At 48.7% G+C, this 25,524-nt stretch overlaps 7 protein-coding genes across 7 annotated transcripts; 4 read left to right on the top strand and 3 right to left on the bottom strand.

Moving 5' to 3' along the window:
• Nucleotides 1–5,972: 5,972 nt before the first annotated feature.
• On the top strand, nucleotides 5,973–9,074 carry Aud_006866 (uncharacterized protein; the record flags this gene model as incomplete). The annotated part of the gene is made up of 14 exons (XM_043291763.1): nucleotides 5,973–6,096; nucleotides 6,156–6,327; nucleotides 6,385–6,550; nucleotides 6,606–6,728; nucleotides 6,784–6,872; nucleotides 6,932–7,056; nucleotides 7,120–7,220; nucleotides 7,280–7,410; nucleotides 7,466–7,583; nucleotides 7,640–7,757; nucleotides 7,815–8,079; nucleotides 8,140–8,194; nucleotides 8,254–8,712; nucleotides 8,766–9,074. 14 exons carry the CDS (start codon nucleotides 5,973–5,975, stop codon nucleotides 9,072–9,074), a joined length of 2,355 nt encoding a protein of 784 aa, XP_043147698.1.
• A 655-nt stretch (nucleotides 9,075–9,729) lies between these two features.
• On the top strand, nucleotides 9,730–13,378 carry Aud_006865 (uncharacterized protein; the record flags this gene model as incomplete). Its single annotated transcript, XM_043291762.1, has 3 exons — nucleotides 9,730–9,810; nucleotides 9,875–10,339; nucleotides 10,397–13,378. 3 exons carry the CDS (start codon nucleotides 9,730–9,732, stop codon nucleotides 13,376–13,378), a joined length of 3,528 nt encoding a protein of 1,175 aa, XP_043147697.1.
• A 1,503-nt stretch (nucleotides 13,379–14,881) lies between these two features.
• Aud_006864 (SDR family oxidoreductase) lies at nucleotides 14,882–15,814 on the bottom strand (the record flags this gene model as incomplete). Its single annotated transcript, XM_043291761.1, has 4 exons — nucleotides 14,882–14,953; nucleotides 15,012–15,111; nucleotides 15,188–15,722; nucleotides 15,778–15,814. 4 exons carry the CDS (start codon nucleotides 15,812–15,814, stop codon nucleotides 14,882–14,884), a joined length of 744 nt encoding a protein of 247 aa, XP_043147696.1.
• Nucleotides 15,815–16,411: 597 nt separating this feature from the next.
• Aud_006863 (NmrA/HSCARG family protein) lies at nucleotides 16,412–17,623 on the top strand (the record flags this gene model as incomplete). Its single annotated transcript, XM_043291760.1, has 5 exons — nucleotides 16,412–16,450; nucleotides 16,507–16,992; nucleotides 17,064–17,253; nucleotides 17,310–17,482; nucleotides 17,555–17,623. 5 exons carry the CDS (start codon nucleotides 16,412–16,414, stop codon nucleotides 17,621–17,623), a joined length of 957 nt encoding a protein of 318 aa, XP_043147695.1.
• Nucleotides 17,624–18,248: 625 nt separating this feature from the next.
• On the top strand, nucleotides 18,249–19,357 carry Aud_006862 (transcription factor domain-containing protein; the record flags this gene model as incomplete). Its single annotated transcript, XM_043291759.1, has 3 exons — nucleotides 18,249–18,347; nucleotides 18,413–18,507; nucleotides 18,655–19,357. The coding sequence occupies 3 exons, from the start codon at nucleotides 18,249–18,251 to the stop codon at nucleotides 19,355–19,357; spliced, it is 897 nt and encodes a 298-aa protein (XP_043147694.1).
• Nucleotides 19,358–20,727: 1,370 nt separating this feature from the next.
• Aud_006861 (uncharacterized protein) lies at nucleotides 20,728–21,633 on the bottom strand (the record flags this gene model as incomplete). Its single annotated transcript, XM_043291758.1, has 3 exons — nucleotides 20,728–21,023; nucleotides 21,099–21,206; nucleotides 21,318–21,633. The coding sequence occupies 3 exons, from the start codon at nucleotides 21,631–21,633 to the stop codon at nucleotides 20,728–20,730; spliced, it is 720 nt and encodes a 239-aa protein (XP_043147693.1).
• A 1,064-nt stretch (nucleotides 21,634–22,697) lies between these two features.
• Aud_006860 (putative dynamin family GTPase) lies at nucleotides 22,698–25,027 on the bottom strand (the record flags this gene model as incomplete). The annotated part of the gene is made up of 5 exons (XM_043291757.1): nucleotides 22,698–24,050; nucleotides 24,113–24,245; nucleotides 24,302–24,543; nucleotides 24,593–24,865; nucleotides 24,920–25,027. The coding sequence occupies 5 exons, from the start codon at nucleotides 25,025–25,027 to the stop codon at nucleotides 22,698–22,700; spliced, it is 2,109 nt and encodes a 702-aa protein (XP_043147692.1).
• Between the last annotated feature and the right edge of the window lie 497 nt (nucleotides 25,028–25,524).

Genomic DNA, 25,524 nt, shown 5'->3' with positions numbered 1-25,524 from the left:
GCCAATTCTTTGCATTATTCTCTGTGTATATAGTCAAAACATATTGCGCTAGTCTGGATTCTTCTCATGTAAGGATAATCAACATATCACGATTAACATTCTATTCTTAGAGAGTATAATGAATAAAGGCAGGGTGCCAAAATATATGAAGAAACCAGAGGCAGGGTTATCTTTATGTTACATATTTCAAAGCGTGATCGTCACTGTTATTCAGACATCATCAGTGGAAAGCTCTCAACGGGAGAGCTCCGAAGTCCACGGTGACCTAATGGTGAACCCCCGACAAGGAGAATTCCAAACAATATGCCTTAGCTGGATTCTGGTTAACTGACTTGATGGACTGTACCCAGGTAGGTAGTAATACCGTGCAAAAATCTACGAGCAGCACCTTCCCGCCTGATCCGGACGTTGCTGCTATAAGAGGGAGAGTCGGGTGTCAAGGTGATTCGCTTACCTTTTACACCTATACTCACCCTACACTCACCCGACCCTCTTCATTTTAACACCATTCCTTAGCTGATCCACCAAGGAAGTCAAGATGCCGAGACGAGAAACAATGACTGGCCGGGCTGTAGGGCTGATGCGAATACAGATATCCGTTTAATCCCAGCATATTCGATATCCGTATTTACTTTAGAAATTCAAAGGCGACACGAGGCTTCGGACAATTATGTCACCTTGTGATAAGGAGATTAAAGATGCTTGAGTACATATAAGCAATCTACAGACCCTATTATCCTGAGCTACAATTCGACCACAGGGAGTGGAGAACAGGCCTTCCCTGATTTGGAGTTTTATTGTGCTTCCACCTTACCAGGGGTCTGACCGACGCTCATGTTCCCGCGCTCGCCGATTGGCTATTGGATGGCTGACCGGGCAAGTGTCCTGCCACTCTTGGTTGAATGCTTCCGAAGGTTGTAACGCTGTTATGAGAGGCAGTCTCCATAGCCACCAGCTTAACTTCTACTGGAATATGGTATTTTTGTGTCTGTACCTTGAGTTATTATTATGCTTAAGATTCTTTTCAGTCATACCATCCTTTCCAGTATTTAACCAATAGTGCTATTATGAGGCTTAGATATTTTGTTAAGTTTGTTGTGAACTGAAACACAGCCTTGCGCGGCTCTGTAATTCAGCCTGGCCTTGCTTACCTCCCTTCACTTTCCTTTAATACATATCTCTGTCCGCAGTTTGCCATTTAATTCACTTTATCATTTTCTTACAGCCCTTCTGAGTATACGGACTACGACTCCTCTCCAATGGATGCATTTTCTGTGACTGGTAGCGCAGTAGGCGTCATATCTCTCGGCCTTTCAATCTGCCAGGGCTTACTCGCTTATTATGGGCCGTTGAAGGCATTTCATGAACAAATCTGCGACGTCGAATCTCGGATAACAACATTAGAGGGAATATTGAAGGTTTTAGAAAGGGTCCTCAATGAGGGCTTTGCGCAATTTGGCTCTTCGACGGCTCAATCCACGACAGTCGCACTTGGCTCTATTTGCTCCTGTCAAGACGGGCTAAACAGACTCCAAATTATCTTGCAAAAGTGTACTCAGACCAATGGTTCCAACATTTGCACCGGATTTAGCCGCCAAGTCAATCGATTATTATACCCTTTCAGGCGGGAGACCCTAATGGCACTCATGGAGTTATTAGACTGGCTGCAGGCAACCCTCAATACTTCCCTCCAAATGCTAATCATGTGAGTGGACAGTAGGAAGAAAACAAAAATTCTGTTCTTGGAGTCCTTTAAACCTGACAGGATGGAATGCAGTTCTATGATCACCAGCAACCAGAGGCAGATCAATTTAATGGTCACGAGCTTCACATCAAGCGCGTCGAATACGAGACATATCTTAGAAGCCACAAATCGCCTGAACCAGAGCAGTATTTGCATCGATAACAGATTAGATATGGTTGAGCGGCAGCTGAATCAAGTAGTACGAAAATCACTCTGCCCAGAAGGCCCTTACCATAATTACAGAAATGCTAACTGCTTGCATTTCAGGAACTGAGTATTCGTGGCTTTCGTCCCCGTCCAACTCTAATAACAGCCTCGCTAAAAACAGCATCTGCTACCCAGCAAGAGAATAACGATACAGTCAGCCCCAGTGCCCCTCAAAAAAGGAAAAACTGGAACAGATGCACGTGTCCCTATCGCAGTCGATCCACCTTTTTGCCATCGGAAATTTCGATGGCAGCCAGCCAACCCGTCTGCCCATTTCACAAGAACGACCAGACAATTGTTTTGTTTTCTAAACAATGGATCATCAGCAACAGAATCTTCAAGTTTTCGGTCTCAGCATCACTGACTATCCAAAAAGGAGCTGAAGGCTTTTCCATTTCCCCAAATCTTCAATTTCGGCCAATCGTACCAAGGGATTCACCCGTATTCTGTCTTCTTTGGGAGACAGAGAAAGGTTTAAAGTCACGAATGGCCGGCACTAAGATAGAACGCGCTCAGCAAAAGCTACTGAAGCTATTTATGAATGGCGAAGGGGCCCACTCGGATACCTTACCCGATGGCAATACAATCTTGCATGTGAGTTTCTTTCCATGGGCTAAATAGGAGTGGACTGTCTTTTATCTGGTTGGTCCATATGTGGACTTCCACTTTTTTTCTGACAAATGAACTAGGTAATAACTCGCTGGCAAGCATACAGCCATCTTTGGGATGATGACTCGTGGGTGATTTGGCGTGCTTTGATCAATGCCATGCTACAGACGGGTCTATCACCCAACCAAGTCAACTATAAAGGGGAAACTCCTGCAGACTTTATGGTCTGTTATTATGATAATTGCTGTCAGCAGCAAGCTACTTTTGACATTTGTTCTGACCTGCTGGATGCTGGAGGCTATATGACCCACCGTGCTCTTGACTGGAGGCATCACCCTGACGTGTTTAATCCAGCGTACTATATAACCAGAGGCGACCTCCGTTGGAATGATACTCTCTGGCGAGATTACAGCATCCCACTTCTATGGAGTTTTTGCGATAAAAACGAGCTCCAAGGTAACCATTTCAGCGTAGAAGAAGCCTAACAAAAGCTAATTTATCCCAGATATTGATCTTCCGGAAGAACTACAGCCTCTTATCTATAGGTCAAGGAATCTGTTACTGCTACTGCTGGAAAAGGGCGTTGATTTTCAGACCTGGGTAGAATCATATACACAATGGCCTCCAGGCCTCTCCTTACTCCTGCAGTATGGCCATACACCGACCGAGACCTGTGTCGTACGAGCATGCGAAGCAGACTGCGAAGAAAGCCTTAATCTCTTGATTAGCACCGGTGGTTTTGCGCTCGGACCCTCGGTGCTGGAAGTTGCTGCAAAACAGCATAACCCAGCTATTTCGAAATTGGCGGTAAAAGCACTTGCTGACCGCAGAAGGCAGCTGCGAGTCTTAGCAGACAGTTACTTGCCAGATGAGGTGAACTCTCGTGTAGATATCGGGTCAGATTGTCTTTTGGACGCACAAGCCTACGACATTTACCGGCTTCTGAAAGAAAAACTTGGTGGCATTGATGATCTAGAGATGCAGTATGAATGGTCCGTCTATGACTGCATTGGGGCCAACTTGGACTTAGCAGATCTACTATGGGATTCGGGCTTCCGGAATGTGGATAGTGAGAAGAACAAAAACTGCAGGACCTGCCTTATGGACTTATGGTGGACCACGCCGCCTTGCAGCCTCAACACCTTTTTGATGAAAGCAAATTGGTTTATTACAAAAGGTGCTGACATTAACCGTCAGAAGTTGGGCTCTTCCATCACCGCTCTACATTACCTGGCACATGATGTGGGCAAAATTCTGCATTCAATGGAAAGTATTTCGCGTGTTACTTCTGAATTGGACCAACTGAGCACAGAATCCAAGGACCTAATGCGCAGGATTCTGATCGATGATATCCTTGATGATTGCTGTTGTCCTTGTTCTTTGAATGGATGCTCTGGGCTTATAAGACTTCTAAATGGGCTTTTTCAAACATGGACTGATGGATGTATGGAAGACCGTCTACGAATCCTTCAGATTGTGCTGGAATCTATCACGCCGTTACTAGAGCCGGTTGCCCAGGAACACCTTGCTCCTTGTGTCCTCCGATTTATTGCATGTCAAGCAATGGAGATTGCTCACACATGCGTGCATAAAGAATATGGAGATAGAGAGATCTCTCCAGAGGAGATATACGAAATTCATGATGAGGAGAAAGACTTTATATCAGAGCTTGAGCAACTTTTGGACGAGTTCCTCTCGACGGGGACAACCTTACTCTCCCCAGATTCGTTGACAGCGTGGTGCAACCATGTTAATAATGCCCTTTCGCCACACACTGCGCTCTGCGAGGAGGAAATCAGAAGAATTCTCGACGCTGGAGTGGTTTTACACGGATAATTCTTCGGGATTTGCGAATTCGATGGCGAACACATCAGTTAGGCATTACTAGTACTTTCAACCAACCGCCATGTGTGAGCTGACTACATTAGCCGCAAAAGCCTTCTACCACACTTATAGTAGACTATTTGTGCAAAGGGTCATATTAGAATCTTACCATCGTTGCATCACCACTCCCACGTTCTACAGTCGCATTCACATCCGCAAACTGGGTGGATCTGGGTTGGCCGTGATCCAACCCACAGCCAATGCAGATAGGTGGATCATGCCTAACCCATATGGGTAACCCCCTCATTGGGTGCTTCTGATTAGGGCACACTATTGGTCTGTTTCGTTCAGCACATTAGGGAGTAATTTGTAACTGGATCATTTCAGTGTCGGGTACCCCTCTATGTGATGACACGACCGTCGGACATATACTGCAATCACCCATCTGTCAAGCTACAAGTATTCGGAGACTTTGCGGCGTAATAAGCTTACATGGATAAAGTTTTACCCATATATCATACACCTTAATGGCATTGACTTTTGTTTAAATGTCTTCCAGCTTATGCTGTGTGATGGCTTGACGATTATCACTGATCCATATGCAGTTGAATGCAGCGATCTAGATCATCAACTTGCCACAGCCTATCTCTGGGTTGCCTCCCACTCGGGGTGAACCGCTGATCCAGCATAAATGATGCGATCGCCGCTGCAAAGAGCATATCTTGACGTCACGGCGATTGCTACTCATGCACAGTGGGTTCATTATCTTATTGACATTGACAGTATGAATAATACACGTCAAGGCGTGGACTGACGGTAGGACTTAATTAAGACTGAGACCCTGCGGGGAAAAGCGCTAGTGGGTGCCCATTACCTATGCACTCACAGAGCGTGCCCTAGTTCCAGGACTCGGCTTAGTGCCCCATATTTGTATGGAGCCACCAAATAAAAACTATTAGGTATAAACACTGGTCTTATACCTTTTTTTTGGGCATGGGATCTGGCGGCGAATTCTAGGTGCAATAGTACCGAGTGTTAAATTACTCCACACTACTGAACACCTGCTTGCTGTGAACTGCAGGTCTAAAGTTCGGTCAATGAGAGCTGAAACAATACTGCCTTTATGTCTTCAAAAAACATGAAGATCTATTTCCTGTACTTTGCTTCCATATTCAGCTCTGATGGGGTACCATCAATGCATGCTCCACATCTCCTCTAGGCTCCACATATGACTGTCAGCGTGCGCAATCACCCCCATTGATGCGCTATCAAATCCAGTAAGGATTTACAAGTTCATCGAATAGTTCATCTGAATCTTTGAAGATCAGATTTACTTGTTTCTTCCTCCTGATATCTTGCGCAGGTGACGTCGTAGGCGCTTAATTACGTGGATTCTTGTGGGAATTGACTTGTGAAGAAGTTAATTGCTAACTGTGAGTGACTGATATGTTAAATACAGGCTACATTTCTTGCCTTAAGGATTGAGGAAACTGAGGAAAACAATCTCCGCTCACCTGGATACCTTGGACTCTTGCAAAATCAACACTTATCATTAAGATCCTGATTTAACTTGATTTTCTTTGTCATCATGCCCGGTACTAAAGATCAAAGTAAGGGGGCTACTTCCCAGCCACCAAATGAAGCCAAAACGGACCCCAAACAGCAGAAAGCCTTGAAGGAACTGGAGGATCAAATTAAGGATTCAGGGGAAGGTGAGAGATGCTGGTGGTCATTTGAGCGGGATAAGTTCACAAAATTAACCAATGTCAAGCAAACAAAACCGACCGCCAAGCCATGTTCAGTATCTTCTTGTTCGACAGTGTGACCAAGACTAGCCAGATGGAAAAGTTCGTCACCATCGGCAGCATCAAAAATGTAGAGGACACAACCTTAGCGGATATTCGGAAGAGCTTGATCAGCGAGAACGCCCTCTCCTGGAGGCAGTAAGTTGACCACCTATATGAGATTGCTTACTTAAACAAATAATAACTTTTGGATAGAAAGTCCAGCAAGTTCTGCAACGATGAGGGAGCTGAAGTGGACGATAAACTCAGATTCGATATGTACCTAGACTTTCTGAAGAGCAGCGAGGAGAAGCCCAAAGATGACGATGGATCGAATGAAGACGGTGGCGGTAAGAAAGCGAAGGGAAACAATGGTCGCCCCGTCAGTCTGCCACCTGGATTGTTGACCAAGTACTATGCTAATGTCGAGCTGTTAGATTACTCGGGAATCGACCACCGGCAAATCATACAAAGTCTACTTGAAGCTGCGTAAAATCCCAACGGAGTTGGACGAGGGCACCAAAGATTTCCTCAAGGAGAAGTTAGATCTATCGCTCAATGTAAGTGCCCTGTCGTCGCTCACAGATGCTTGTTTATATTGACTGCCGTACTTAGAAACCAGGGTTGACATCGGCCGAAGTCAACAAGCTTACGAGCTCTTACAATCACAGCAATTTCCAAGCTCTCGCTAGCAAAAAGATCACGTAAGATCCTGGCCCCCGCGAATAGTATTTTACTGAGACTGAGGCAAACTATATTTCAGCCATCCGGCGGACATGGGTGAGAGAGAATGGTACATTGTCCTTCAGAACAATTCTATCCTCCATGGCAACTACGTGAGGGAGCTTGCCACTGGCCAGAGAAAGGTCGAACGGGCGATGTACCCTGGTGTGTGAATTCATAACCTTGAAGGTTGATTGACTTGAGACTAATGGTTGACTGGTGAAACAGCTTTTGCATTGAAGCCGCGAAAGTTCCATGATTTCGAAGTTGTCTTCAATAGTGGTGGCAAGGACGGTGCTGCCCCTTCAGCTAGTGACACCGAACCTGTGGTATGCGTCCCCTTCTATTGGTCGCCCTTGCGCTTCTGCTAATTTTGTACCATTACCAGGTGCATCACCTGAGAATTCCAAGGTTTCTTGTACAAGACGACTCTTACATCAACGTTTCTGAAAACAAGACTTCGGTGGCAGAGGCAATTGCCGACAGTTCGCTCTCTGAACATTCAGCTGAGGTCTCTGTGTAAGTTTCCAAGAAGGTACACACCTCCCACATTTGATCTTGCTAATAAGTGCAGAGGAGGAGGAGCATTTGGGGTCACTGCTGGTGTAAAGGTCGGATACAAATCGCAAGCGGAGGTAAAAACAGCGTCAAACACAACTTCAGACTCTAGGCGCATGACAATCACATATAATGTGAGTTACCTAGGCTTTCGCATTCAATACTGTTGCTGAGAACCCTCATATCATAGTTCCCCAGAGTTGTCCTCGAGCTTGATGGAGATAGCCTTGATATCTCAGACGAGTGCAAAAAAGACCTCGAGAACATCACCACGCCAGAGGCAGTGCAATTTTTCAGAAGAAAATATGGTACTTTCCTTAATACCTCTTTATCTGGCCCCCTTCAGGAAGAGCTAACATTCGCAGGAACTTTCTTTGCCTCCCGAGTTGAACTAGGTGGACGCCTCCATTCCTCGGAGAGCAGCGATTCCTCTGCAGAGGGTAAAGTAGAAGAAAGAGCTCGCGCACTGAAGATTTCTGCTGCCGCCTCCTTCTCGTCTACATACGCTCAAGGCTCTGCCAGCGGTAGCTATGAAGATTCAAGCAACCATAGCTCAAATCGCCAGAACAGCAGCTTGAGCAATAATCTGGCATGGGAGGCCAAGGGAGGTGACACTTTATTGTGCAACAAGTGGGTTGCTCTGAAAAAGCTCTCCGATGAGTTTACTCTGAACTGACGATTGTTACATAGCCCTCCTGCTTGGTGCGGTACGGTGGCATCTCACTACAATTGGAGGATCTCGAAGGTAAGTTTCTCATCGCTGTCAATATCACTAGGCCATAGCAGTGCTAATAGCCCTTGCAGCAAGATGACCTCCTTTCCATGGAAGACATGATATCGCTCATTCCAGGCTATGAATGGGTCAAACAGAAGTTCAATAACTTGGCACCCCTCAAGGAAAGCCAAGTAGTAAAAAAGCCTGACCCTGTCCCGGATGAGTGGGACGGCTGGGTCACATTTTGGTTGAAGCACCCTAATGAGTGGCTATATCCAACAGTCTGCGAAAATACCTCATCCAATCCTTTCGCTGGTGATCAATACAATTCTGTGCTTGATAGAATTACTCGGAGGAAATCACTTAATATTAATACTAGTACCGTGGGGATAACACCAGCCATGGGTGATGTACTCGAAAACGACGCCGCGAATTTTGCCTCATCGCATTCCGTTCAAATGAAAGAATCCCTCGATGATGATTCGCAGGTTTACCAAGCTGGTACCAAGTTTTATGTGATCCGTGATGGAGACACAGTCCGGTACAGGGTATGTCTCTTGCATCTGCACTAGCCTGGCTCATCATCCTAACGCCTATTTAGTTCAAACCCGGCTTCGGATACGTTATCTGGAACAAGAAGACAAACATGTACCTGGGAGTGAAGCCTCCTGTTCCTGGGGTGACCCAAAAGTCCGAACTGTGCACAACGGACTGGAAACATAGCTGCACCTTCAAGTTTACACATGCCTTCCCAACCGACAAGATCTACATTTCAAATCGCGATCTTGTCCGCGTGGAAATATCTGATTATCGGGGGGAGCCCATAGGCCCTATGAAGGATATGCCACCTGTTGGTTCGTATGGAACAACTGGTGATATATTCCAGTTCCGGTACTCGGGTGAACCTTGAAAAGGGGTTGAACTACCCGAGATAAACCGGGTGTTTTTACTTACACTAGGCAACTGTGAGTAGATAGTCATGATTCGGTTGTGCAGAGAAAGAGTGTAATTGAAATATCGTTTCCGCTTGTTATATCGACACCTCCCCTTAGAAATATATTAATGGAATGCAGAAATTCGTTTGAAGGCAATCCCATGTCGTGAAGAATACCTGGATGATGTTTGAAATGTGGGGAATGGACTGCCAAAGGGTATAGATACGAAGCATCCCATTAATTGGTGCGTCAAGGGTGAAGATTTGTATCATACATTGTAGCATTGTTCGTCATCTAGTCTGATAACACGGTAGAAAAATCTAGTAAGCAGTTCGTAATTGACGTGGTGTTCATGCTTTGTTAGCAGCATTAGTGCGGGGCAAAACCAGCCACTGACGAGTTGTAGAGCAACATCATTGGGCTATGCTGAGATCCAGTGTGCCGTATGCCGAAACGGGTCAATTGTTTGGAGATCAGGTACATCATTTCCCGAGCTGTGCGAACCATCGGACGGAGTCCATGCATGTTGAGCTGAACAGGCGATCTCTAATTCCTCCCCCATCTCTTGAAACCATTTTCTCCCGTCTTCAACCATCAGCTGAATAGCAGTTCCATAATACACTGCATCCGATGCCTTCCTGCAACCCATTCAGTGGCCTCAAGGCCAAGTTTTCAAAGAGGAGAAGCGGCCAGGATGCTCCAAAAGCACAAGTAAGTGGAGATTAGGGGATTTGATTGTTCAACTGCTAATGGCTCCATTTCTGATTTTGTGAAGGCCGAGCCCAAGCCGGAAAATGCGAATAACGCTTCTTCAGCCGCAGTCCCATCAGGACAATCGGCCAGCGCGGCTCACCTTGCCACGGAAACGATTACCACCCCAGACGAAAAACCCGAGAAGGGATCCATCCCTCAGCAAGGTCCTCCAGTGAAGGACCGCTGGCGGGACGCTTTCAATCAACTGCCCCCGGCCAAGCAAGCTCTCCTGAAGGAAATGGGATTCGGCAATCCCAAGTCCGGATCTATGGAGTCCAGCATCAAAGATCTCGTAGGAGAGGTGAACAGAAAACAGGAAGAGTGCGAGAAGAAGTTCTGGAACGTCAACGTAGGTGGTAAAAAGATTGTTCTTCGAGAATATACCACGCAGATCGTTGGCTGGCTGGAGAAGGCCGGCGACATTGCTGTGCAGTTTGCGCCACCCCAAGCGAGTCTACCATGGGACCTGGTCAAATCGATGATGAAGGTGGGTTAACCCCAATCTCTTTTTACGTTTTAACCTGGATCTCATGGCATCTCGTAGATTCCCGTGAACGAGAGCGAGCAGATGGGTGCCTTGCTTGCCACCACAGAAAGAGTTGTCCGCATTACCAGTCGCGGCCAGGTCTATGAAAATGTCTACCTGCCCCAGGATCCCGAGGCCGAGCTGTCGCCGGTACAAACAAACCTTGAGGCGGCGCTGGTAACAATCTACCAAACTGCTCTAGATCTGTTGGCCGAGTCAGGAAAGCTCCTCTCCGCAAACACTGCTAGACGCACGCTTGAAGCTATTGTAAATCCGGGCAAGGCGGCGGGCAATCTTTCGAGCCTTGGTGAGCAAGAAGATGAGCTCCTCCGAGACGTCCAAGCATGCGAGAGCCAGCGCAGTTCAGACTCAGACAGACGCGCGAATGCAATGCTGGATGCCTTGCAGGCCCCAATGGCTCGGGTGGACGAGGGCGTGCACCATCTCTTGAAACATATGAGTGAAAGCGAGCGTATCGAGCTCTTGGAGTGGATCTCGCCCATTCCGTTTGGGAAGCACCACGACAACGTGAAAGAGAAGCGAACCCCCGGCACGGGTGAGTGGCTGCTCCAACACAAGGATTTCCGTAGTTGGGACTCGACAAAGTCGTCGGCTCTCTTCTGGCTACAAGGGAATCCGGGTACCGGCAAGACATATCTCACATCTGCCGTCATCGACTGGGTCCGCACCCAGACCAGCAAACCTCCAAATGACGAGGGCTTTGCATTTTTCTACTGTGGCCGGGACGAATCCCGCTCGCAGCCGCTGTCCATTCTCCAAAGCTTTGTGCGTCAGCTTTCGACCACTGCAAGTAATCCCGAGGCTATGCAGGCAAAACTTCAAGCGTCTTGTAAAAAGGCTCGGGAGAATGGCACGAACTTCCGCTTGGAACAGTGCAAGGAACAAATCCTCGCGTCCTTGAATATCTACCCGAGAACCACGCTAGTGATTGATGCCTTGGACGAGTGTGATCCGGCCTCACGGTATCAACTAATAGAAGCACTGCAATCGTTCTTATCGGAATCCAACCGCGTTGTGAGGATCTTTATCTCAAGCCGGCCTGACCCAAACATCGAATATCAGTTAGAAAGCAGGCCCAACGTTTGCATTCGGGCAGACGACAGCCTCGATGACCTTAAAAAATTCCTTCAGGAAGAGCTTGACAGGCTCACAAAGACTGCCCCGTTCTTAAACCCCCTGAAACCCGACATCATCGGAAAGTTGCTAGAGCGTTGCCAGGGCATGTTCCAGTGGGCGGCTTTGCAGATCCACCAGATCGCGAAGTGCCAGTCCCGTGCAGGTGTCTGGGAGCGCCTTGAGAACCTCCCAGAGGATCTTCAGAAGGCATACGACGAGGTCTGGCGACAGATTGAAAGCCAGGGGAAGTCTGAACAGACCATCACAAAGCGCGCTCTTCGATGGGTGATGTCCGCATCCGAACCGATGAGCACCGTCGAGATTCTGGCTGCTATTCGTGTGAGCCCGGACGGAGATCTGCTGCCCTTGAATGACACAGTGGATGAGCAAGGTCTGGTGTCTCTTTGTAATAATTTCCTTGCGCTGGATTCTCAACTCAAGGTGTGGCGTTTTCCGCATCTCTCGGTTAGGGAATACCTGGAAACCAAAGAAGACTGGTCCGTTTCCCATGCCCATTACCACGCGGCCAGCGCTTGCCTGTCTTATTTCGTCAAGAAGTATGAACATGATGACTTGGAACTGGACGCCAAGCTGGAGGCCAATTTGGAGCTCGAGTCAGAGAAGCCAGGCGACACAGAGGGACCCGAAAAGCCAGCACAATCGGATGACGGCTTCCATACTCTTCATCCGTTCCATATATACATGCGGCACTCTTGGGCCCACCATGTCAACGGGGCAAGGGGCATCGAGACGACCAAGCTGGCTTCTCTTTTGAAAACCTTCCTCGGGTCGCCAAATAAGAGCAGCGTGCAATACCAGAGATGGCATCAAAGAACTTGCAATGATTTTGACAAGCTTTCCGACACCCCGCATTTCAGACACTACATGACCGAAGAGGCAAAAATTACTTTCCGTGAGCTCTGTCCCGGTGATGCCGCCGTTTTCGCCATGTGTAGTTTCTCGCTAGCTACCATTGTATGGGACTGGTGGGAACACGCGGAGATTGATATCTTCCGCGTGAACGACAGCGGGCATAACCTGCTCGCAATTGCTGCCTGGGCGGGCTGTCTGCCCATATGCGAAAAGGTGGTGCAGAAGCTGGTGGATCAAGGAGTCGACGTCAACGCACAACGTGAATTTTATAGCATTGCCCTCCAGGCCGCGTCGTATAGAGGCCACGAAAGAATTGTGCAGTTACTGCTAGGTCGAGGCGCTGATGCCAACGCCCATGGAGAAGAGTATGGCAGTGCACTTCTGGTGGCATCATTACTAGGCCATCAAAAGATAGTCCAGATGCTACTAGATCGAGGTGCCGATGCCAACGCTCAAGCAGAAGCATCCGAATACGGCGCAGACTTTGGCAATGCACTTCAAGCCGCATCATATGAAGGCTATGCTAGTATAGTGCAGATGCTGCTGGATCGAGGTGCTGATATCCATACCAAAGGAGGTCGTTACGGCACTGCACTTCAAGCTGCATCGGTACAAGGCCAAGAAAGGATTGTGCAGATGTTGCTAGATCGAGGTGCTGATGTTAATGCTCAAGGAGGAGACAGTGGCAGTGCACTCCTGATGGCATCATTACAAGGCCATGAAAAGGTAGTCGAGATGCTACTAGATCGAGGTGCCGATGTGAACGCCCGGAATCAATTTTTTGGGAATGCACTCCATGCTGCAATACATTACGACCGTCAAAGGATGGTCCAGATGCTGCTGGATCGAGGCTCCAACATCGACGTTGGAGGGGTGTTTGGCAATGTCCAGCAGGCCGCATTATTGCGAGGCAACAAAGAGGTGATCCAGATGCTGCGGGATCGAGGTGCCGACATCAAGATTGAAGACAACGACCTCAGGCCAACTTAGTGTATCCAACCTATATAGCGATATTTAATTTCAGTTTATGTTAGGCAGCCAGGACTCATCGGTTAATTTCTCTACATTGCATTTGATGACTTCTTCTCACCTATGATTGCCACTGCTTTTCTGTGGACGGCGTTCTAGACTTGATTGAGAGGATGTGTAAAGGGAAGAGAAGCATATCTTCGCAAACAGATTTATAGTCTATCAGCTGGAATTTTTAACATTCATATATAGGAATGCTCAACCGAAACAACCAGCGGACCATGGACGCGGAGAAGTTGACATGGAAAGGATCAAACGATGCAGGTTACGAGAAGCGAAGAAAAAAGCTGGTTGTGACGGATTCTGTAGAGGTAAAAGTTTTCCATTATTCCCCCATCCACACATTGTCAGATGGATCGCTAGCTGACAAAATGCTGGTTTCTCAGGGGTCAACGGGTACCTTGAACCGGAAAACAGGACAGAATGTGACGAATATCCACCAGGTACATCCAACATCGCCACGGTAGTCCCCGACTAGCTCTTACAGGAGCTGCATTACTAAGAACGACTGTCTTTAGCATCCACCGACGAAGGTGGTGATGCTGCCAGCCGTAAATGTATTCCCTGGCGCCAGAACTCCGGCACACAGGGCCATCAAATTTGACGTAGAGAATGATCCGGCTACTGGGTCCTCTCTTATCGCCGTGACAGAGAAGCAGGTCAATATCACCTATGACGCTACCAGGACGAATCTTTCGCCAGCGAGTCCATCACCCTCGCCATCGAGCGCGAAGACTTTGCACAAATCTTGCACCATGACTTTTGCCTTTTTTGTAGGTTTTGCCAGTGCATTTATTTGGCTGTAAGCCTTTATTTTCATTTTCACAAGTTTTTGAATGCGCCATACTGGCTGGGATTATGTTGTGAAGCTACGCGCATTCTTTGTTGGATTGTCCAGTGCGCAGGACGAAGCACATGACCATATGGTTTGCTACTTGAAGAAGTGGTGTCCTCATCACCAGCCGCTGTTCACCAGGGTTGGTATCGAAAGCTTTCCATTTCCCAGGCACCTTGTGAAGTTCAAGGCTGATGTATGAATTCCGAGAGCTTATGCAAACTAAAGCGCAATTGGGCAAGTTATCAGCTGTATCTTGGGGAGGATGCGTCATGGGCAGGATGTCCTTGTGTTGAACTATCCTAGCATTGTCTCGTTGCTGATATAATATATATATATATATATTTCATGTACCCCATACTCTTCCACATACATTTACTGGCATTTGCTGTCATAATTCTAAGGTATATGGATGATTCATAGATTTCCTGTCTCACGTGCTTAAAACTCATATTCTGAAAGTCTCAGAAGTAAGGTTCAGGCCAAACTCTACATAAAAAACATCCATTTCCGCGTAGGAACAGGAGGATTATGGCACATGCTCTGTGGTAAATCAATCATTTTAAACAATCATTTTATAGGTCCTACCTAGGCAGGCATAAGAAGCATTTGGTATTTTCGACCCTCATCTACCAGCGCACCTTCTCCCCGTTATAGTTCACAAATTGACCGGATGTAGTTGCCTTTGTGGCTGCCTCGATCTACAAAGGCGTTAACTAGCAGTCCTTAATTAGTCATAACCGACATATTGCCTCATACCTGGCTTGTAATTCCATGAACGGTATCCTGGACGGTCACCGGAGCCTTCTCCAGTCCATGGGCTTGCGCAGCGCGACTACCCATATCCGTTTGAACCATTCTAATCGTTAAGAAAAAGGGCGCCGGTGTCAGCCATTCCGATCTCTGTGGTATGGTGGTGCGAATGTCAAACCTACCCCGGATCGATTGCCAAAGCGATCAAGCCCTCATTCTCCGCATCAATCTTCTTGATCAGATAATTTCCAGCCACCTTTGACATTCCGTAGGCGGCAGTCAACGAGGGTATCTGTTCAATCTCATGAATGCTGGCCAGGAGCGTGGAGATATAAGCGAACTTGGGAGTACTGGCTTTCTGCAGCAACGGTGCCACGGCCCTGAACAATATAAGTAGCCCCAGTGTGTTCACCTCAAAATGGGAAAGGACGTCCGAGTCGGCCATTTCCAGCACTAGGCCGTAGTGGTTGCAAATTCCCGCATTGGCAATGACAATGTCGATGTGCTCGATGTGATGCTGCGTCTGGATCTCGGATACGGCCTCTGCAGCGTCTGGGGGGCTGTCGGCGATAAGCGGCACGACGATTAGACGCGAGCCGTCACCCTTTGGTAGCGTGACAAGATCTTTCGCATTCTCGGATGAGATATCCCGAACGGTTCCAATGACAGTAGTGTCCGGCTGGGCAAGATAATGTGTCGCGAGGCCTCTCCCAATGCCTACAGACTGAATTGAACTCAGAATACACCATACCGGGAAAAGGTTATTGCTCACCTCGATTAGCTCCGCTGACAAGAATAACGCGGCTCATCTTGAAGTGTGCTGCAGCTCAATAGTGCTGTCTGGAGAACTTGGAAACTCAGTAATGAGCGGTTAATCGGACACGCATCAGTGGTCGCACTTTGTCTGATTGAAATCTCCGAATTTATATTGTTGCGTACTGTTTCCCCTCGGGATGGGCTACTATCGGGTCTCGCATCTTCGGATCGGAACCGAGAAAAGATAGTGCCCGTGTGGGTTCCCTGGGTTCACCGTCCTCTTATGACAGATGGTTAGTTATTCTTCACCGATGATTAAGCGGAACGGAGCGCAGCTACTGCGAATACGTTGGCTGTCGTCTGAAAGGATACGAAATATCAGTGATCCGTGGCATTCCGGTCTCCAGAGCGTCGGATATCAGAGGGATTCAGAGAGAGCATCTTTGAACACATTTGCAGGGGAATGTCGATCGTCGATCACTTGCACCCTACCGCTGACTCAGCGGTGGCAGTCTCATCTGGTAGTTCTCTGAACCATCCATATCGAGAAATATATATGTCTGCCAATGCTGTCAATCCTGAAAAAGCTCCGAATACAATCGAGGTACCTCGAAAGTTTACTCTGAACTGAAAAGAAAACGACCGTTACCATGCGGAATGTCCTGGTGATCGGGGCCACTGGCTCTCAGGCAGGTCTTCCAACATGACTCAGGGCTATGCAGGTCGCTTACCTTGGTGACTACAGGGCGGATCCGTGGTTGCAGAATTCCTGAAGCACCCCGATCTCTATCATATCCGGGCAATCACCCGCGACCCTTCCAAGCCTGCGGCGCGGGAACTCGCTGCCCGCGGCGTTGAGGTCCAGCGTGCCGACTTGGAGGACGGCAGAGAAGTCCTTACTGCGGCCTTCGCCGGTGCACACATTATCTATGCACTGACCGACTTTTGGCAGAAGCAGTCCGCCGCGGCCGAGATTGAGCAGGGCAAGGCTATTGCGGATGCTGCCGCGGCGACAACCACCCTCCAACACTTTGTCTGGAGCGCTTTGCCGGACCCCGTGGCCTTGTCTGGAGGTCAGTTCCTCAATGTGCATCACTGGAAAAGCAAGAGCTTGATTACCGCGTATATCAAGACCGAGAAACCCAGCTTGTGGGCGAAGACCACTACCATCCTTTTCCCCAATTACTTTGAGAATACTCTGACCAGCCCGGGCCGGTATCTGCCCGCCAAGGTAAGATATACTTCGGGTCGGATATGGACTGATTTTGGAATTGTTGAGTGCTTACGGATGTCACGGTTCAGGATGACAAGGGCATCTACACCCTCAAATTCCCTCACAGCCCAAACACAGTGCTGCCCAATGTGGCTATCGCTGACACAGGCAAGTTGGTCCATATGGTCGTCGAAGCCGGTTCAACCTACTTCACGAAGACTATCGCTTTCTGGGCTCAAGCCCTGTCCGAGGCCGAGAAGCTAGCTGAATTGGGCAATTGTATGGTTCCCCCCAAGTAATACCATTACCGCCCATCGTGCTAATTCCAGGGTTAGACTACAATGTCCCAACTCGCTACCACGCTTCCAGCGCCAGAGAATTCCAGCAGCTCCTCATGTCTCGTGACGGCATGTCAGAGGACATTGCATTGGACTTCACCGAGCAGTTGCTGATCTTCGAAAGGTGTGGAAATGTCTTCGCAAGGGACGAATTTGTGCAAGCCAAGGAGGTGGGTCAACGCTTCTCCTCTCCGCCCAACATGAACCGTTGATCAAACACGACTTGTACTGACATGCACTAGATCCCTGGACTGACACTTCAAACCTGGTCTGAGTTCATTCGCCAGCATAAGCTGTTGGAGCAGCATTAAGCGGTCTATCCAGCCACACAAGACTCTTTCCGTATCGTAGGACAGGTCATCAGATACCAGCAAGGTAGACAATAAAATACGAAGATCTTCCTTCAATTGATGGACTCGTCCTCATCCGTGTATTGCAGAAATTCCGAACTTGGTAGAGGATTGCCAAGAGTTCGGAGTGTCTCAATGGCCTTGCTGAATGGATCCCAAGCAGTTTTGGGACCCGTTCAGCAATGCCAAGTAAAAATTTGGGACCCTTTCAGCAAATACTAGAGTAAGGAAAAAAGTCTGAAAATGTTATTCTTATACACATTAATATTGGAGTAGTAAATAATATCTATATTTTGTAAAATATTTTAGAATTTATCTGTATATTTTTAATTCCCGTCTCTTGATTTACTTGGGAGTTGGGGCCCATCCCGTTTAATAATTTTTGGGAGAACCTCGGAGGCCGAACCCCAGATCCTCTCCGATTATTCAGCGGAAACGATTATAAGTGGCCCATGGACGTCGATCGCGATCTCTTCACAGTCAATGCTCTGTCCACATTGCCGCATGGCGCTTGTTCTGCACTCAGGTCTCCAAACAGCCCTGCATGTTCTAGAAACGAGTAATGACTCTTCCTTTTAGGTGAGCAATGGCCGGGAACCGCCCACAGAACCGGCGCTCGCCACTATCACGGAAGGGAGCTCGGACACCGAGACGGAGAGCATGTGACTCCTGCTTCAAGAAGAAGGTATGTCCATGTGTTATTGGACACGACGTGGATCCAAGCTTACGATCTGTCTCCGGGATTGGCAGATCCAGTGCGATGCAGAGTTCCCGCAGTGCAATTGGTGCAAGCATCATAATCTCGCCTGTACATTCAATCGAATCCGGGGACAAGTCGACACAGGGTATGACTTCAACTTGAGATGATATGCGCCTTGCCGATTTCCTTTCTACCCCTTGATTCCTTTCGTCTCATGTTGCCTCCCTCAGTCCTTCAATTGCCGCCTAAAGTCACACATGAGATCGAGCGTTCTCGGCTAACCTGTGGCCAGGAACCGCGTGGCTTTACCAGCACCCAACGCGAGTGGGGAGTTGAGCGCTAGTATATGGCACCGTGCGCAGAATCTACTTGGAGACCCATCACTCCGAACGCCTGACTCGACATGGCCTTTGAGACCAGCAAATACATTCCTGAACAACGTCACTTATCTCAGAGGACACCATGTATTCTCGGACGAAGGTCAGAGATGGATTGAGTCTCAGGTCGGGGAAAGCATTAACTTTGACAAGCTATTCTCTCTGGAGCTCCATTGGCTGAAACCGCTCCGTTCGTATACGGATCCCGGGCGGTTCCCCCTTCCCCGTCCAGAGCTGCCCAGTAGAGTCAACGTGGAAAGATACGTTCAGATCTATGTCTCATCTTCTCAGAGCCTTGTCTTCCCTGTCATTAGCCGGTCGTTATTCGGGAAAACAATGGACCTCGCTTACAGTGCTGTGTGTTCCGCCGGTTCCGCGAGCGCCAAATCGTGCGTGTATGCCTTTCTCTCGCTTGTATCCCTGTTTGGCCTCGATGACAACATCCACGGCGCCATGGACTGTCAGTCCTATGCCTCGGCGGCGCAAAGCTTTGTGACCCCGGTAATTGAGGAGATGACAGTCGACGGTCTCCAGTCATTGATCATGCTGGTGCGTACGATCCCTTCCCCCCCTCCCAGGGGACCCTTCACCAATGGCCTTCTTTGGGCGCCTAATTGAACGGCCAGGTGCAACTCCAATATTTTCTAGGTGATCTCCAGTCGGCAGCGGCGACGTTATCCATCGCCACGCGTCTTGTTTATACACTAGGAGCTCATACTGTGCCCACCAATAAGGCATCACCCTCTTCTTTGCTCCCATACGATAAAAGCGATTCAAGATGCCACATCCGAGATCTCTTCTGGCTATGTTATTCATTCGACAAGGACATATGCCTGAGGACGGGCCAACCACCGTGTATCAATGATTCTCATTGCGAGCTTACTTTCCCCTCCGATTATGTGCGGCTGCACGATATCAATATCCAACAAAGCTTGCCCCAGATAGATGATCATATGGTTCCTCTCTTTCCGTGGGATCTCCGTCTCTCTCTGCTAAAATCAAAAGTGCACCAAGACTTGTATACCGCTCATTCCATCCAGCAGTCTGTATCTGAGTTGTTATCGAGGATCCGAAGCCTCGATGAGACTCTAGAGCAATGGCGACTATCGCTCCCCTTGGAGGTCCGTCCGACTTTATACTTCTCCCGGGAAACGCCAGTGAGCGCCAATCTAAACACACAGGCGGTAATACTGAGACTCGGATACTATCATTGTGTGACCGTCATCCATCAAGCAAGCAGCAGATGCCAAACCTTGGGGACCGATCTTGCGGGACCGAGACCAGACGGCATCGCCTCGAGCACAAGTATTTCTATTACCGCCAGCCGTTCAACACTGTTATATCTTCACAGGGTGTTACCTGTGGTGAGCCCGGAATGCTTTTGGTACTGGTGCCGATGCCCGATATTCGGCTGACACCTGAACATAACTGACGGGTTGCCTCTCAAACCAGGGTCGTCCTCTTTTACGCCATCACCGCCGTCCTGACCCTCTTCTGCAATATCATCTCGAACCCTCGCAATCCGGACGCCAATCATGACATGGAATTGTTGCAGAATGTCCCCAGTTTGATCCACAGTATCCCGATCCGGAAGTTAACCCTCGGCGAGGTCATCCACCTGAAATATCTCGATGGCTTTACCGCAGAGCTCGCGGGCATTTGTGTACGTGCCATATCCAAGTCACAATATGACGCCCCTGGCACGGATCCGTAGCCTTAAAATTGGGACTTTATTTCATTTCCCATCGTGGTTCGGTATACCAGTATCAAACGCTCAAATGAAGTTCTGGCGAATGATGAAAGGGGAATATCATACTGCCCTAGATATAACAGAATTATAATACAAAATACAACGATATAGTGACACACGGTTGCCAGAGACTAGAGGTGGTGTTACACACCTTTTCGCGACAACTTCATCAAGAACGGATGCCCCTAGGCGGCTTGAAGATAAGGAGCATACCATAGGACTCATGAACGGCAGCTACCTACGCCTTGCAGTGGCTCACTCCCGCCTCGACCAATAATTTGCAGTATTGGAAATGCAACCACACGATCGGTGGGGGAAACAGGTCTTTCGATGTCCGCTCCACGCCATTGTAGAAGATGTTCTTCAGCCTGAACTCGGCCACGCCCTGGTCCATGTCGATATCGGTCGTAATTTCGGCGAGGTTCTCCATGTCCCGAGGGACTCCTGGATTATCCGACGGGGAATGGGCTCCCCACAGGACGATGGATCTGGGGGTCTTCCCAACGACCACAAAGTGATTAGTTACATTCGTCCCTAGATCAGGACGTCAGTGATACACATTCCCGGCACCAATCTCTATCGAGCCTGAAGCCCTGGTCGGTGTTCTACCTTCTTCGTAGGTACTATTCAATAGCTCCTTTTTATCCCATAGCATCAAGTCCTTGTTGGAGTCATCTCGTCCCAGTCGAGCCAGTATGTTCCGTTGGATGGCGTATCCTGTACATAGAAAAACGGAAGCATTCAGTCAGTAACACCGTTGTGACAGTTCCTGTCGGATCCCCAGCGCCTCCCAGGCCTTTGGCGTTCTCGACGCTCGAGAGCACTCACCATAACCACCCCATACGCCCGCGCAGAATCTCTCGAGGAGCTTTGAACCCCCGTTAAGGGCATCATCGACCAATTCCGGTGGGATCTGGGATAGCGGCACCTTTCGCACACAAGAGTCGTTCAGAGAAGGATGATTCCCCGGGTTGTGCTGCTTGAAGTATCTGCTCTGGAACAGAGGATCATTTTCGGGTCCAAATGGCTCGAAATAGCAATGCATTGTCCATAACTGCCAGCCCCCGGCACTGGCTGCAGACGCTGCAGCCGAAACCTTGCAGAAGGTTGCTACCCCTGACCTCGTAATCCGGAAAAACGACATGGTCCTGTCAGAAAATATCGAAGTTCAGGTACGGACAAGGAAAAAATGAGGAGAATTGCGATGAATGAATTCGAGCATATATACGGCCTCCGATACTTTCCGACCCAGTAGGATATCGTGCCAAATATTTTTCATATATCTCCCTCGCGAACGTTCAAAATCAAAACAACCCCCCAGCCGATTACTCAGCGGTGAGTGACCGCACGCATCTCTACTTTATAGCGCTTATGGTTTTGTAAGGCCGAACGGCCGAACGGCCGAACCATTAAAAAATCGAGTGGGGGACACCAGAGAGGGCAGGGTTCGGGAGACCGACATTTCTGGCGGATATTGGACAAGGCGGGACGAAGAAAGTCCGAATGGTCGTTCTAACAGTGATAGGACGCAATTGAGAGAGTCAAACCCTGAAAGGTCAAGATAGATATGTCTCGACCACCCGCTTTACAAACCAGCCCGGAGGACATCTCACTTCTGCTTCAGCTGTTGACGGCCACGGAAGAGGCGTCGCAGCACCCTCACTGATCGATAAGCGTGCAGACTCCCTCGCAGATCTCAATAAAGTAGGGATCTTGTCGATTTCTGAAATCGCGACTGCACGGACATTGATTGGCGCATTCTCAATGCACATACACGCCACGATTCACACAGACTAGTGCGTATGGTAGAACTTCCAAGGCTCACTTGATTTTTCCCAGTGTACAGAGTAGAATGGGATGAGCCAAAATTTGAGGGAGCCGGGTCCTTGCCTGCTTTTCCACCGTCTGCCGCCTATCCCATATGCAGCTGATGTATAAGCAATTGACATCTGAAAAATGAGGAATGATGAATGCCCCAAGGACAGTAAGTCTCCAGCTCCGTCACAAAAGGGTCAAGAAAAGGAATGAAATGTGGTGATTGATAATCTTCTGAAACACAGTGGTTATCAACAATTGGCTGCATAACTACGAAGCAGTACTTGATGGCTCTTTGGGCGACGGATAGAAAAGTCTCGAGGAGTCGTCATTATACAATTCGACAATTTCCCTGCAATTAATTCTAACCTGACTGTTGCTGCCTAACCCTTGCTAAAGTACTCTCAATCTCTCCCACTTTTCCAGTGCCTGGACATATCGAGACCGCACCTTTTCCAGCCTCGCCCGCATACGAATATCCGTTTCGTCTTCCCCGGCCACGCTATTAAGTTCTCCGTCATCCAGATTCGTAAAGGTCTGGACAGAGACGTTAAGCATGGGGCATTTCGGTCCCAGCACATGTCGCTCGACGACTTGCATCGCTACGTTGTCAATGAATCGGTACAGCGCAATTCTGTAGTACGACTCCAGCCTTGCACGGACAAAAAGCACCTGGCTCAGCAAAGTCGAGAGAAAACGTAGCTGCTGGCCCCCGCTTATGCCGTTAGGGGTCCCCTCACTCTCCCTGTTCGTTGTCATTGTCGTCTTCTTGCCAAGTAAGATTTCGCCTCGTTGTTTATCTGCAGCTATCGTCTCAGAGATCAATATGGGATGGCGAGTCACGAGCGGTCGGGCCTGGTTATCCTCGATGAGTTCCCAGAGAGCCGTATCTGCATCCCTGTTCCACTCTTCCAGCGTCTTCCCAATAATGCGACTCACCTCCAGGCGCACTTTGCTATTGGGTATGGCTATCCTCAAAAGTACATCGTGGCAGTCCCTTGCGAGGTCCTTCACATCTTCAACAAAGCTTCGAGCAATCCTCTCCCAATGGGTTGTTAGCTTCCGAAACATCTTTTCCTCCACGTCTGGGTGGATACTCCCTGGAAGGCTGCGCCCCTCGCTGATTTTGGCTTCCTTGTATATCTCGGAATACATACCAGGGGCATTCATGACCTTTTCTTCCCACTCCTCTGGATTCATCGAGCTGAGTATTTTCAGGTCGTCCTCATAGCTCGAAAATAGAATGGGCATGTTATCTGGGTCCACCATCTCTTTATAGAATTGATCAAGACGACGCTGCACTCGGTATCGAAGCATGATCCTCGGATCCTCTGAGGGTACGTCTTGATATTGGCCTATCAGAGTCGCGTTGGCCATTTTCTGCATTTCATTGCAGAATTGGAAGACGAAGTATCGCTGGGCTTTGGGGCTATCACGGGCCTCTCCCATTCTGCTAAGGTCTGACTCGCATTCCTGAAGTTTCCGACGGATTTCCGCAATGATATGGGGCAGGCCTGACTGAATCTTGGCCCGCCGCTCCCTGTCGACGTATTTGATCAACGAGCGTATGCCTGTCCTATCCTTGGCCACTCCCTCCCAGGTCGTTTGGGTGAACTCCTTTATTTCTCGTTCGTCGCGCTCGGCGTCTGTGATATGGGCCTCGGCAGGTATTCTGTTCCGCAGTCCGAACCAGCCGTGGTCGAAATGAGGAACAGTAGGCAAATCATTCTGCAGGAGTTTGACCATCTATGATATGGGAGCACTTAGCAACTTAAGGCACCTAGAAATGGTCGAGCGGTTATACATACCCATTCATCGGAGCCTTCCTGCTTGCGATCGCATTTTGTGAGCACGCCAATGCATCGGCTTTCCACTCCCGGTAGGTCTTCAATTAATTCAAAGATTCTGAGCCGCCCCACGTCGACATCGTCGATTACCACCCTGGAATCAAGTTGTCAGTTTTGATAATTAACCACGGATCTTGTCTGGCTCTGTACAAAACAATATTCCTCTCATTCACTAGGTAGCTGCGAGCGAGTTCCATTGCAACTTCTGCATTAGTCTGCGCATCTGCTTCTTCGCCTGATGCACGATCTTTCCTTTTGAGACCCGGAAGATCTACAATCGTCCAGTGCATCTCGTCCGGGCCGGACCGCTCAATTCGGAGTGTGGCGTCGCTCAGACTCTCGTCACTCATCTGCTTCCCTGGCTTTCGTTCGCCGAAAATGCACTCCGTTGCCTAGCTGCATGAGCGATGAGGGAGATCAATCTACACTTACTCAACATACCTCCTCTATGATCTCTTTCATCACTTCCGAAGTCAACTCTTCCTTTTCCATCATGAAGTCTTTTATGCGAAGGAGAAGCTCGTCATCATTCTCGGATTGTCGTCCCGGCACAATAGTAGCCTTAACTGGGTATTTATTGGAGGCGGAGGTCTGTCTGAAGGAAATCTGGATTGGGAAACGAGTGCAGGTGCCATCCTTGACCGGAAACGAAACTTCGGTTATGGCTTGGAGCACCGAGCTCTTGCCGGAATTTTGGTCTCCCACCACCACAAGCTGATATCGTTAGCCATGGCCAGATCACCATTAAGCTGTGGCCACTTGACTTACCTCGGGCAGGTCAATCGTGCTGCTGAGCCCTAGCTCCTGGAGTTCGTCAATAAAAGCCAGCTGCTCTGAGCTTTCGACTCCGGCAAAGTGGCGCACTCGTTTTCCCATACTGACGACTTTAATAGGATACTTCCGATTGCAATGCTGTTATGGATTCTGCCTCTCGCCTTGCTCTCCTCATCCCATCCAAGGGGAACTCGTCGAATTTAAGTCCGTAAGGTACGCGGTCACAGGGAACCTTGGCCGCGGTTCCTATTCTCAGCTCCAGCCTTGCCGCAGTCACCATGCATTAGTAGCTACACTAACCGCCACTAAACTTGAATCCCAGTACTCATGCAAACTGTCTATTTGTTGATAAGCTAGTGGTGTCCGGCCCGCACCGCAACGATCAATGATTGTGAGCTTCACCCCCTGATATCGAGTTATCACCTGAGTCTCGTGTATCCACATAGCCAGGATCAAAAATCTCAGTATACTTGTTCTCAGTATACTTGTTCTCAGGTCCTCTTCCCCCTGAATGGTCTGGGGCGTTTTGGCCAGATTGCAATGGATACCGGTGGGGCTGGCAGACAGGCGATTCTTACATGAGCGCTGTCTACGTATTT

Source organism: Aspergillus udagawae (genome assembly GCF_001078395.1).
Source record: "Aspergillus udagawae IFM 46973 DNA, scaffold_5, whole genome shotgun sequence".
In the NCBI taxonomy this organism is placed as follows: Eukaryota; Fungi; Ascomycota; class Eurotiomycetes; order Eurotiales; family Aspergillaceae; genus Aspergillus; species Aspergillus udagawae.
The sequence above is the reverse complement of the archived record's forward strand: the minus strand, read 5'-3'. Positions and strand labels throughout refer to the sequence as shown.